Here is a 13,676-nt window from a genome sequence, read left to right as displayed (position 1 = left end):
ATCATCATGTTCTTGCCCTCAGGATACCAAACTAGGTAGGAAAAAAATTAAATATAAAATAAAAACAGCTAGAGGCACCTGGGTGGCTCAGACAGTTAAGCATCTGACTCTTGGTTTCAGCTAAGGTCATGATCTCAGGGTCATGAGATCGAGCTCCGCATCAGGCTCCGCACACAGCACAGAGTCTGCTTGAGATTCTCTCTCTATAATAAATAAATCTTTTTTTTTTTTTAGGTTTTTTAAATTTATTTGAGAGAGAGCACAAGTGGAGGGGAAAGGCAGAGGGAGAGGGAGAAGCAGGCTCCCCATTGAGCAGGGCGCCCAACGTGGGGCTTGATCCCAGGACCCTGGGATCACGAACTGAGCCGAAGGCAGATGTTTAACCAACTGAGCCACCCAGGTGCCCCAATAAATAAATCTTTAAAAAAATAAAAAATAGGGGCACCGGGGTGGCTCAGTTGTTAAGCATCTGCCTTCGGCTCAGGTCAGGATCCCAGGGTCCTGGGATGGAGCCCCGCATCAGGCTCCCAGCTCCGTGGGAGGCCTGCTTCTCCCTCGCCCACTCCCCCTGCTTGTGTTCCCTCTCTTGCTGTCTCTCTCTCTCTGTCAAAAAATAAATAAAAATAAAAATAAAAACAGCTAAAAAGGCACTACTGGTGAATTCTACCAAACACGTAAGAAATAATACCAACTCTGCACAACTCTGTCCAGTAGAGGAAAGAACGCTTTCCATCTCATACTAAACCAAAGACATAACAAGAAAACCACAGCCTGATATCCTTCATGAACACAGATATGAAAAAATATTAAAATTTTAGCAAATGGAGTTCAAAAATATATAGAAAGGGTAATATTTCACCCAAGTTTTACTTGGTAAAAACTTCAAGTGTATTTTTACCACAGGAAGGAAAGTTTGGTTTAACACTGGAAAATCAATCAAGGTCATTCACCATATTAACAGACTAAAAAAGAAAAAAAACATGAATATCTCAGATGCAGCAATGAAATGACGATGCTGAAAGAAGTCAGACCAAAATAAGAGAAACACTGCATGATTCCATTATGAAATTCTAGAAAATGCAGAGGAGGAGCCAAGGCGAAGGGAGAGAGAGAATAAAGGAGGGAGAGAGGGATTACAGAGCACAGGAAGCCTGTAGATGGATATGGTCAATGGATACGGTCAATACCTTGATTGCAGAGATTGTTTCATGGGTATATACATATGTCAAAATTCATCAAATTATGTACTTTATTTTTTTCTACTTTAGAATTTTTATTTCTGTGTAAAACAAAGACAGAACTCCTGGAGGTCAAAGAAAGAAAACAGACACCAAATTCAAAGCGCTATTAAGTCAGGAAACAAAGAAGAATCTGAGGTAGAAGTCAGGCAACATAATCCACAACCTTTTTAGGGGCATACTGAACAATCACATCTCTAGTAAGATCTCATTTTTTTTAAAAGTCACAAGTTCCAAAAAGTTAATAATCCACTCTCTGAAATCAGATGTAAAACTATGACCAACAGAAGATACACACAAACTTTTGTCATGTTAACAGAGAAAACGGTTTTACTAAAAGCTGCTGACGTTTCCATCAGTAGTAACCACAGGGAGGCCGTTGGTTGTAACCATAGTTCCATTTTAGTGGGGGTAGTAAGGTTCTTGTCTGTGCTGCGGGTAACTGTTACCCCAGGATCATCCATGCCACTGATTGGATCGACTGTCCCTTGGCCACCCCCGTCTACTATCCCTACCTCTAAACTGTCTGTTATCTTGCAACTGATTGCCTCTATTTCTCTGGTTCCCACCAGCTCTGCTATTCCATTCTTCAACGATTGGAGGGAACTCAGGAGGGCATTTCAGGTATTCCTGGTACTCTTTGTCATCTTCTGTGAATCTACTGGCAAACATCTCTTCAAATTTGGGAACAGCTTCAGAAGTTTCTGTCATCCTGAAATTCCCAGCAGTCTCAGGCAGCTGCAATGTTTAATGTTTATGTTGTTTCGATCTCCGGCCCACACCGTGGGCAAAGGATCTCCCACTACTTCAGCTCTCCAAGGTAAGGGACTTATGTACTTTAGATATACTGTTTATCGTATGCCAGTTATACCTCAGTAAAGCTATAAACACACACAAAAGCTACTCTTTATACATTTATATCCTGGGAGTGGAGAGAATAATCTACTAATTTGTTAGGAAATTTTACTTAGGTGAAGTAGTTAAATTTCACTGAAGATGACGGGCACCTGGCTGGCTCAGTGGGTAGAGCATGCAACTCTTGATCTCGAGATCAGGAGTGCAAGCCCCACACTGGGTGTGAGCCTACTTAAAAAATATACTTTTTAATTAAAAAAAAAAGATGATAATGCAAGTGTATATTGCTGATAGCAAAAACTGGAAGGAAAACTGGAGAAAAATTATTCTTTTTTTTGTTTTGTTTTTAGAGAGAGATCATGCCCGAGGTGCGGGGGGTGGATAGGGGGCAGTGCGAGAGAGAGAATCTTAAGCAGGCTCCACACCCAGCACAGAGCCCGATCTCATGACCCTGAGATCATGACCTGAGCTGAAATCAAGAGTCGGATGCTTAACTGACTGAGTCACCCAGGTGCCCCAAGGAGAAAAATCATTCTTAAGGCCTCCAGAACCCAGTGAAGATAGAAGGGGATAGTCTCTTTTGATAATCTAATGTGGATCCAGGTTTTCTATTTCTATAGTTTCCCAGGAAGGAAACACCAGGTTGAGACAAAGCAGTCAGAATATCATAAATTCCCATGAGCTGTTACTTTCAAACTTTTTCCTACACACACACACACACACACACACACACACACACACACAGTCTTTTACAAAATAGAATCATTCTACCTAATTCCCAACATGCCTTATAGTCTTCCCCCTCCCTCTTAATATTGATATTTTTTAATTTTTTTTTAAAGATTTTATTTATTTATTTGACAAAGAGAGAGAGAGGGAGAGCACAAGTAGGCAGAGAGGCAAGCAGACGGTGAGGGAGAAGCAGGCTCCCGGCAGAGCAGGGAGCCCGATGCGGGGCTTGATCCCAGGACTCTGGGATCATGACCTGAGCCGAGGGCAGACGCTTAACAACTGAGCCACCCAGGCGCCCCAATATTGATATTTTTGATTAACAAATATGTATCATTATTTTTTAGTGGCTGCACACTGTTCTTCTGTATGGATGTATCCATATTTATTTAACCATATAGCTACTGGCTGATATTTCATTGTTTTTTTTAATTGACAAAGCTGTGATGAACATCCATGCTGACATACCTTTGCATACCTGTCCCAATATTATTTTAGGATATTGATATGGAATTTTATTTTATTTTTTTTTAAGATTTTATTTATTTATTTGACAGAGAGATACACAGCGAGAGAGGGAACACAAGCAGGGGGAGTGGGAGAGGGAGAAGCAGGCTTCCTGCTGAGCAGGGAGCCCGATGTGGGGCTTGATCCCAGGACCCTGGGACCATGACCTGAGCCAAAGGCAGATGCTTAACGGACTGAGCCACCCAGGCGCCCCTGATATGGAATTTTAAAGTCAAAATCTTGACTCCAGAATTCTGATACCTACTGATCTTCAGAAAGTTCTATGAATTTGTATTTCCACTAACGATAATGCTAATAGATATTATCTGTTTCCTCATAGTCTCTCCAGTAACAAGTATAAGCAATATCTTTAATAATCTCTACCAATCTGATCCAATTTTTCTATTTTTTTTTAGTTTGCTTTAGTATTAGTGAGATCAACTCTCTCATCACTGGGACACCTGGGTGGCTCAGTTGATTAACCTTCAGACTCTTGGTTTCGGCTGCAGTCATGATCTCAGGGTTGTGAGATGGAGCCCGGTGTCCTCTACACTTGGCGCTGAGTCTGCTTGAGATTCTTTCTCCCTTCCTCTCCCTCCCACTCTGCTCCTCCCCTGCTTGCATGCTCTCTCTCTAAAATAAACAAATCAATAAAATCTTTAAAACAAAATCTCCCATCCTATATAGCAAATATTAAATGTAATAAAATTCTAGTGTGGTAATGCCACTGGAAAAAAAGATCAACCAAACAGTAGAGTTAGAAACACACTAGCACAAACAGACAAATTACTATTGCCGTATAGTTTTGGTATCTGGTAAACTGGGTACTAGCTAATTAAATTAAATTACCATTTAATCTAATCTAATTAAATTATTATTTCTGTATAGTTTTAGTACCTGGTAAGCTAGTTTTAGTGCATTTTTCTTTTTCTTATGTTCACTTTTCTTTATTCCTTCATATACACATACTCATTTTGTCAAGCTCTAAGAAAAACTATTATGATTTCAGCAGAAACTGCATTAAACCTACAAATGAATATCAGAATATGACTGTTATGTGGGTGCCTGGGTGGCTCAGTCGGTTAAGCGTCTGCTTTCCGCTCAGGTCATGATCCCAGGGTTCTAGGATCCAGACCCAGATCTGGGGAGCCTGCATCTCCCTCTCCCTCAGCTACTCCCTCTGCTTGTTCTCTCTCTCTCTGTCAAATAAATAAATAAAATCTTAAAAAATAGGGGCACCTGGGTGGCTCAGTTGGTTAAGCGACTGCCTTCGGCTCAGGTCATGATCCTGGAGTCCCAGGATCGAGTCCCGCATCGGGCTCCCTGCTCAGCAGGGAGTCTGCCTCTCCCTCTGACCCTCCCCCCTCTCATGCTCTCTCTCTATCTCATTCTCTCTGTCAAATAAATAAATAAAAAAAATCTTAAAAAAAAAAAAAATCTTAAAAAATATATATATATGACTGTTATGTTTAATTCTTGCCACCCAGGAAACTGTTATATTTTTCCATTTAGGATTATCAGTTCTATTACCTCTAATATTGCTGTTATGAATGCAATTTCTAAAAATAGTATTTTTAACCAGTATTGCTTATGTACAGGAATACTATTAATATTATATATTTATTTATATCCTCCCACTTTATTGAATTGATCACAGTTCTAATAGTTTTTCAGCTGATGACTTTAGTTTTTAGGTATACAAGGATCACATATGCAAATAGTTACTTTTAGAAATTATTTTTTTCCCCAAAATTAATAACTCTTATTTGCTTTCTATATTATTGCAATGGCCAGAACTTTTTTTTTAAAGATTTATCTACTCATTTTATTTTTTTTTAATATTTTATTTATTTATTTAAGAGACAGAATGAGCAGTGGGGAGGGGCAGAGGGAGAGAGAGAAAGAGAGAGAGAGAGAGAAGCAGACTCCCTGCTGAGCAAGGAGCCAGATGCGGGGCTTGATCCCAGGACCTGGAGATCATGACCTGAGCTGAAGACAGACGCTTAATGGACTGAGCCACCCAGGCACCCCTTTTCCATTCATTTGAGAGACAGAGAATGGGGGGAGGGGGAGAGGGAGAGAGAGAATCTCAAGCAGACTCCACCTGGAGCATGAAGCCCTATGCAGGGCTCAATCCCACAACCCTGAAATCATGGCCTGAGCCAAAATCAAGTCAGATGCATAACTGACTGAGCCACGCAGGTGCCCCTGCAATGGCCAGAACTTCTAATCAAGGTTTTCTTCCTGATTTTAGTACGAATACCTAAAATAATTCACCCTTCAGAAAAGGCTGGCTATTTGAAATACTGTATTTCACTGAATGTAAGATGTCCCATCTGTAAGACACAATTATTTTATCAACAAGAAAACACTGCCAAGTAAATTATGACACAGCTATAAGATGCATCCTGATTTTAGACATATTAAGATATGAAACAATGTGCATATTAAAATCAAAATACAGTAAATACTGGACATTCCATATTACATTTAGGGTGGTTTCTAATTCTATTCTTAAGATGTTGAAATTGTTCAATGCTTATTAAGATTTTAGGCAACCATATGATTAAAGAAAATTTCGAGTAACTGAGGTTTTGTCTGAGTTCAACATCTTATGAATTTCATTAGATCATTCATCCACTGGACATATATTGAGAATGGCCTACTATGGAGGAGGCACTGAGGTTATAAATAGTGTGCAAAAAGAGACATAGCTCCTGTTATTGTGTAGCTTTTAATTTTATTGGGTCATGTTAAAAGAAAATGACCTGTACAATTTCCTTTTTAATTCTGAGGTTTTTCTTTGAGGCCATATGATCAATTTTGGTAAATGTTCCCTGGATCACATATATTAAGAACTGGAACTACTGGATGTAAGGGTTTGTGAGGTTACTCCAAGTTCCTGGCACATAAAAGGAGTTCATACAAATTTGTATTTTGAAGTGTTATGTTCCCAAAGAGAATGTCAGATTTATTTCTTAATAAACCAAGGACCATGGGGCACCTGGGTGGCTCAGTTGTTAAGCGTCTGCCTTTGGCTCAGGTCATGATTCCAGGGTCCTGGGATGGAGCCCCACATCGGGCTCCCTGCTCTGCGGGAAGCCTGCTTCTCCCACTCCCCCTGCTTGTGTTCCCCCTCTCACTGTGTCTCTCTCTGTCAAATAAATAAATAAAATCTAAAAAAATAAAAAAATAAAAAATAAATAAACCAAGGACCATATAAATGGGAAACGATAAGTATTACAAGAATTCAAAGATACAAGTCGGAACAAAATGATCCAAAGAAAGTCACTAGAAGTATGAAGTCTGTTTTGAGATGGGTTTTGAAGAATGGGCAAGAATTCCCTGGGGAGGGGCGCCTGGGTGGCTCAGTCGTTAAGCGTCTGCCTTCAGCTCAGGTCATGATCCCAGGATCATGGGATCGGGCCCCGCATCGGGCTCCCTGCTCCGCGGGAAGCCTGCTTCTCCCTCTTCTACTCCCCCTGCTTGTGTTCCCTCTCTCGCTGTGTCTCTCTCTGTCAGATAAATGAATAAAATCTAAAAAAAAAAAAAAAATCTAAAGAATTCCCTGGGGAGCAAACGAATATATATATATATATATATATATATATATATATATATGGCAAAAACAGAAACTGAAGATTTTTAAACAATTTGTTTTAAATTAAGCATGCACTCGGGTCATCCTCTGTAATTTCCTCGAGACCTTAAGATTTAAATTACTATGGATTTCTTTCTGAATAGAATGAACAGGATTTGGACTGGTGGAGAAGAGCTGGAAAAGGCATTTATGAGGTAGTAGGGTCTCAGGAAACCAATGCGTTGACCACGACTAAGCGAAGCAGCAAGTGATGTCGGTGGAATTTGCAAGCTGTTCATTCCAAAGCTTCAAAAACACGGGGTCAAATTGTGCCTGATAACATCTGCCTTTAGCCTTGGCGAGAGTGGGGACCCTCTCCACCCCTCGCCTCTGGCCGACGACAGTGGGCCGGGCTCGCTCTCACCTGCGCCTGGATGTAGAGGGAGACGCAGTCCTGCGACAGCCGGTACTTGCGCAGCAGCCTCAGGCATTTCACCAGATGCTCCTCCCCCGCCGACAGCTCCTCGGTGTCGATGTGGTTCACACCGAGGTGGAACTCGATCACCGCCAGCCTCACTGCTCCCTGGGCGATGGGCCCCTCGGCCTCCACCACTTCGGCCGGCGGCCCCAGGGCGTGGTCCCCCGCGCCCAAGCCGTCCTCCGCCTGAGGCCGCTCATCCTCGTCCTCAGGCGCGGGGCCCAACAGCGCCTTGACCTCTTCCAGCAGTGCTCGGGCGCCGTACTTGGACTTATAGGGTTCTTTCTCGGGGTTTTTATGCAATTCCACCCGCGACAGAGCCAGCGCGGCCTGGAATTTCTCACGAATCTCGGCCCACGGAGGATTCGCCATAGCGGCCTCTACCGCCTGGGCGCCCTCAATGTTTGCAATCGGGACTCCCGCCTTCTTTCTGTTTTGCGACACTTCACTTACGGCCCCGGACAGATCCCAACACTGCGGAACCGTAACCAATGAGGTCCGCCAAAGGACCCGCAATGTGCTCGGCTGTAACCAATGGAAAGGCGTAGTGGGCACCACAGCAACCGTTGTCACGGAAACGAAGCTCTCAATGAGGGTGGTCCCACTTCCAGCCCCACCCTCTGCGGTGATGAATTCTATCGCGTGACCCGTAGAAGTTCTACCTTTAACAGAACACATTGGAAACATACGTAACTACTCTCGTTAGTTGGTATAAGCTGAATGACAGAAAACTTTTGATATTAGAACACATTAGAAACATACCTAACTACTCTCGTTAGTTGGTATAAACTGAATGACAGAAAACTTTTGATATTAATATATAACCTAGCCCATGACTGGATGAAGATGTAACAAGGATTCATTTATTATTAATATATAGCTTCTGGAGTGAAAGTTAACTTTCACTACGTAAAAAGCACTCAGTGATCGACAAATGTTTTCACTTCAACACTGAAGTAGGTTGTAGGTATGTGTACAACTTCCCAAAGTAACACAGAAGTCCCAGACCTGTGATAAGCCACTTCAGGCGTGGCTTTTTCCATTCCATACCTTCGTAAGTTATGAAGTCAAATGCAAGTCAAATGTGGGGGCAAGGGGCCGGGCGGATGTGTTAACTATTAGGCGCTAGCTAGCTCTGTGCGCTTGGGGATACACAAAGGAGCACTGATTTTAGAAGCTCATAGACATATTTGATTCTCAGCTCTGCTTCTAATTGATAAGTTAACTTTTCTAAGCTTCAGGTTTTTCATGGTAAAACATAAGTGATACTATTACTTATCTCTACAGAATTATCCTAAGGAAGAAGTGAAATTAAATATCTATCCTTTAAATGTTAGTGTTCCTCAGGACTCCTTCCTAAACTTTGTCCCAGGGAGATCTTACGCATTTCCATGGCTTCTATTACAAAACTTGGGTCTCCAGGCCCGATGATTCTCTGGAGTTCCAGACTGTAATATCCATCTCCCAACTGGAACCACCACACCTGAATGTTCCACTGTATATCAGTATGTTGAAACTGGAACTCATTCTCTTCCTCTGAGAGAGTGAGCCATGAAGACATCAGGGGAAGTATATCCCAGACAGAGGAAGAGCAAATATAAAGGCTTTGACACAGGAGTGTGCCTGGTGTGTTCAAGGAACAGGGAGGCCTCTTAAGAGCCTGGGGTAGAGAACGGAAAGGGCAGTAGGTGATGAAGTCAGAGAAGCAATGTGGGCCCAATCATGTAGGGTTCCTAAGGCCACCATAGGGACTTTGGCTATTCTGAGTGAGATGGGAGCCATTGGATGGTTTTGAAGGAGTGACAAAATCTGATTTATAGGATTATTCTGAAAACAACTGAAGGAGGGGGACAGAGAAGAAGTGGGGAGACTGAAAAAAAGCAGGGAGACTGGTGAGGAAACTACCGTAATAATCATAGTAGGTGCTCAGTACCTGGCTGATCACGAATAGGAAAGCAAGTGGCACTGTTAATAGTGGTAGCTAACTACTTACTATGGGCCAGATAACATTCTATCTATTAAAATCATCTAATCCTCGAAACTAATATTGCACTGTATGTTGACTAGCTGGAATTAAAAAAGATCATCTAATCCTCAGAACTCTGTGAGCAACTATTATTATTCCCGTTCTGCACGTTAAGAATTGAGGTCCATAGAGATTAATAATTTACCAAAGGTCATACATAGAAGTAGGCAGTTTTGCTCTAGGACCCACACTTTCAATCAGTATGTTATGCTGTCGTAGCAGGAGCTCAAAAAATAAACCTCCATGACACATGGTGCTGACCTCTACATATCTAACTGGAAGAACACTTAGATGAAAACTAAAATGAGGATTTTTGGAAAATCCTTACACAGACGTACTAAAAAACACAAAGACATGAGACTAGGAAATCTGCGATAGAACTCTGGCTCCTATATGGGGAGTATATTCCTTTCTTGGCCTTCTTTGTATATCGGTATTTTGAGGGCTGAGCATTCTTAGAGCCCTGTGAAATGTTATAAAGCAGTCCCTGTGAAAGGTGTGCAGTGGGTGGTAGAGCACAGATCGCCATGGGGCAGTGAGCTGAGCTCTGTCTCATGGAAGGTGACAACGGAGAGACAGAAAAGTGGAAGGCATCTGCAGTGAAAGGGAGTTAACTTGCCTGGCCCAAGCACTGCTAATGTCTACCAGTTACCTTCATTGCAGTAAAAGCTCTACACTAAAAGCACTAATTCTGGGGCGCCTGGGTGGCTCAGTCAAATAAGCGTCCAACTCTTGATTTTGGCTCAGGTCATGATCTCAGGGTCTTGAGACAGAGGCCTGTCTAGGGCTCTGTGCTGGGCGTGGAGTCTGCTTGAGAGTCTCCCTCCCTCTCCCTCTCCCTCTGCCCCTCCCCACCTCAGAAAACACAAAAAGAAAGAAAGAAAACAACAACAAAAAGCACGAATTCCTTTGTCTTTTACGTCAGAAAGCCCACTTAATGGAAAACTCCTTAACGAGACCAGTGTGACTGTATCATCTTCAGTATATAACATTGATCTGAAATCGTCAGAAAATGCAACTAGACAAAAGAACAAAATAAGAGGTATAATGGTTGGGAAGAAGATGGGGAAATTATTATATTGTCTTCCTGAAAAAGCAAAGTAAAACAAGTGAACACAGAAAGTAAAAAAGTTCAGTTAAGTAGGCCACTCACAAATAAAAATCAACAACTTTTCATTGGGGAAAAGATACAGTGAAGGAAAAGATCACTTTTAAAGATTTATTTTATTTGAGAGACAGAGAGAGAGTGCACACACACACACACACACACACATGCACAGTGGGGAAGGGCAGAGGGAGAGGGAGATAGATATCTCAAGCCGATTGGCGCTGAGCTTCGAGCCTGAAGACTGACCCAGGGCTGGATCTTATGACCCCAAGATCACGACCTGAGCCGAAACCAAGAGTCAGACGCTCAACCGACTGCAACACCCAGGAGCCCCAAGATCACTTGTATAATAGCAACAGTGACAACAATTGAGAACAAACTTAAGCTATTTAATGAGTCAGATAAAAAAATAATAATATAAAATATAACATAAGTCTTGGTTTCCCGATTTAGGGCCCTAAACAGCATTTCCTTTTTTTTTTTTTTTTTAAATTAATGATTGTAGATTAAAATTTGGAAAGTAAGAAAGAGAGAGAGAGAGAGAGAGCACGGTGGGGAGGAGCAGAGGGAGAGGGACAAGTGACTTCACTGAGCTCGGAGCTGGAGGCGGGGCTTGATCTCAAGACCCTGAGATCCTGACCTGAGCTAAAATCAAGAGTCCAAAGCTTAACTGAGTCACCTAGGTGCCCCAGCATTTCCCATTATAAGGAAACATGATTCCTTGAATAGTCATTCTGGTTCTGGGGCAGGATGCGCCCAGGTATCTTGTCCCACCAGAAATCAAGGAAACTACCAAACACTAGGAGGGTCAGGTCAAAAGGACTGAGAAGGTACCAAGCTAGAAAGAGGCTCTTGCTGGCCAAAAATTGGATAATTTGAACATCAATAAAATAACTGCCATCGATTAAATCATATCAAATATGTAAAAATCCACCATATTATCATGAATCAACACTAACAATGAAATACTCACTGGCCACCTTTGGAGGGAGCTAGGGAACCAATTGTAATTTTGAAAATTTGTACATAAATAAAGGGAAAGAGGGGAGCCTGGATGGCTCAGTCGGTTAAGCATCCGACTCTTGATTTCAGCTCAGGTCATGATCTCAGGGTCATTAGATCAAGCCACGAGTCCAGCTCCTCACTCAGCAGGGAGTCTGCTTGAGGATTCTCTCTCTGCCCCTCACCCTGCTCTCTATCTCTAAAATAAATAAATAGGGGCACCTGGGTGGCTCAGTCGGTTAAGCGGCTGCCTTTGGCTCGGGTCATGATCCCAGGGTCCTGGGATCAAGTCCCGCATCTGGCTCCTTGCTCAGCAGGGAGTCTGTTTCTCCCCTGCCTGCTGTTCCCCCTGCTTGTGCTTGCTCTCTGTCTCTCTCTCACTCTCGCTCTTTCTGTGTCAAATAAATAAAATCTTAAAAAAAAAAAGAAAGAAAGAAATGGAAAGAATCAGCACTTATCTGCCCTTTCTGTAGGAATAGTATTCAGGGTACCAAGTGTTAAGACAAGTTTCCTTCTTGGGGCGCCTGGGTGGCTCAGTCGTTAAGCGTCTGCCTTCGGCTCAGGTCATGATCCCAGGTCCTGGGATCGAGTCCCACATCGGGCTACCCGCTCGGCGGGAGGCCTGCTTCTCCCTCTCCCACTCCTCCTGCTTGTGTTCCCTTTCTCGCTGTGTCTCTGTCAAATAAATAAATAAAATCTTAAAAAAAAAACAAAGACAGGTTTCCTTCTTTAGAGGTATTCCAGCTAATGAATGAAAAAGAAATGATAGAGTATCACCATTTTGCAAGAACCCTAATGCAATTATACATGTAGACAGTAATGATCTTTTTCTGCTAACATGAAAAGACAGAGAGAGAAATGGACATTGTGTACCTTTCTAGATCTGATTATCAATTTACATTAAATACAGGGGGAAGGGGCGCCTGGGTGGCTCAGTTGGTTGGGCATCTGCCTTCGGCTCAGGTCATGATCCCAGGGTTCTGGGATCGAGCCCCGCACTGGGCTCCCTGCTTGGCGGGGAGTCTGCTTCTCCCTCTCCCTGCCGCTCTGCCTACTTGTGCTCTCTGTCAAATAAATAAACAAAATCTTTAAAAAAAAAAAATACAGGAGGTAAAAGAGCTTGTTAAATAACAGATGGAGATGCATCAGCAAAATTCAGAATGTGGCAGAATCTACAAAACAAATGGCCTGGCTTCTTCACAAAATAAGTTGCAAGGCAGGAATTCCTCTTCTAGAGGGAAATTTGCCAACATATAATAAAACTACATATAAAGTCAAATTTTAAAACTACATATGCTCTTACCTTTTGGCTCAGCCATCCCATTTCCAGGAATATACCATGAAGATACACCTCCAACAGTACAAAAATACATATACACAAGGTTCCCCACTGTAGCATTGTGTAACTGCAAAATACTGGCAACAATCTACATGCCCACACGTTAAGAGTAAGAAAATGGTTGAATAAACTACAGTGCTCCACACAATGGAGTACGATGCAGTTATGAAACAAAAAGATTTAAGATTTCTAAAAACTGACGTGATTTCCAGGATATGCCATTAAAGGAAAAAAAAGCAAAGTGTAAAGAAGTATCCACGGGATAACATCTTTCATGCTGATACCCTGGTTTTGATCCTTGTTCTATGGTTATGTAAAATGTTACCATTGGGGGAAACAGAATTATTCTAAGGAATCAATGAAATTACATGTCTGTCCTTTAAGTGTTAATGTTCCTCAGGATTGCTTCCTAAGCTTTGTCCCAGGGAGATCTTACACATTTCCAGGTGACAGACAAGTAGGCAAAGATTTATACAAGGACATTCATTTTAGAGTTATTTATACATAATAGTGAAAAATTGTAAATAACTAACATGGCCATCTAGAGTCCTGGTTAAGTAGATAGTGGCATACTATACTATGAGATCCGATGTAGTCACCAGAAATGTAAGATCTGTACTTACCGAAAAGCGTGCACATGTGGAGAAGGAAAAAGCAATTCACAAAACTGAATGATTAAAATTTTGTAAATGAATTTTTGGAAGAGATGTTCACAAAAAAGGTTAGATAGGGAGTGACTGTTAACTTACTTTTTCTCCTATTTGGATTTTTACACTCATAATTTAATTACTCTTAAAATAAAAATTTCAAGCTA

General features: G+C 41.9%; 1 protein-coding gene and 1 pseudogene across 2 annotated transcripts in view; both read right to left on the bottom strand.

Moving 5' to 3' along the window:
* KIFBP (kinesin family binding protein) overlaps nt 1-7,831 on the bottom strand; it is a 41,709-nt gene extending 33,878 nt beyond the window's left edge. The window contains exon 1 of the mRNA XM_032423799.1: nt 7,334-7,831. Coding sequence (XP_032279690.1) covers nt 7,334-7,759 — 426 coding nt within the window. The 5' untranslated portion in view covers nt 7,760-7,831. The remainder of the gene's footprint in view (nt 1-7,333) is intronic.
* LOC116644303 lies at nt 1,309-2,133 on the bottom strand (annotated as a pseudogene). The gene has a single exon (XR_004301725.1). The product of XR_004301725.1 is annotated as an RNA guanine-N7 methyltransferase activating subunit-like (transcript).
* Nucleotides 7,832-13,676: the final 5,845 nt, after the last annotated feature.

Source organism: Phoca vitulina, unplaced genomic scaffold (genome assembly GCF_004348235.1).
Source record: "Phoca vitulina isolate PV1807 unplaced genomic scaffold, GSC_HSeal_1.0 scaffold29, whole genome shotgun sequence".
Lineage (NCBI taxonomy): Eukaryota > Metazoa > Chordata > Mammalia > Carnivora > Phocidae > Phoca > Phoca vitulina.
Note: the sequence above shows the minus strand (reverse complement) of the source record. Positions and strands in the feature narration are given on the sequence as shown.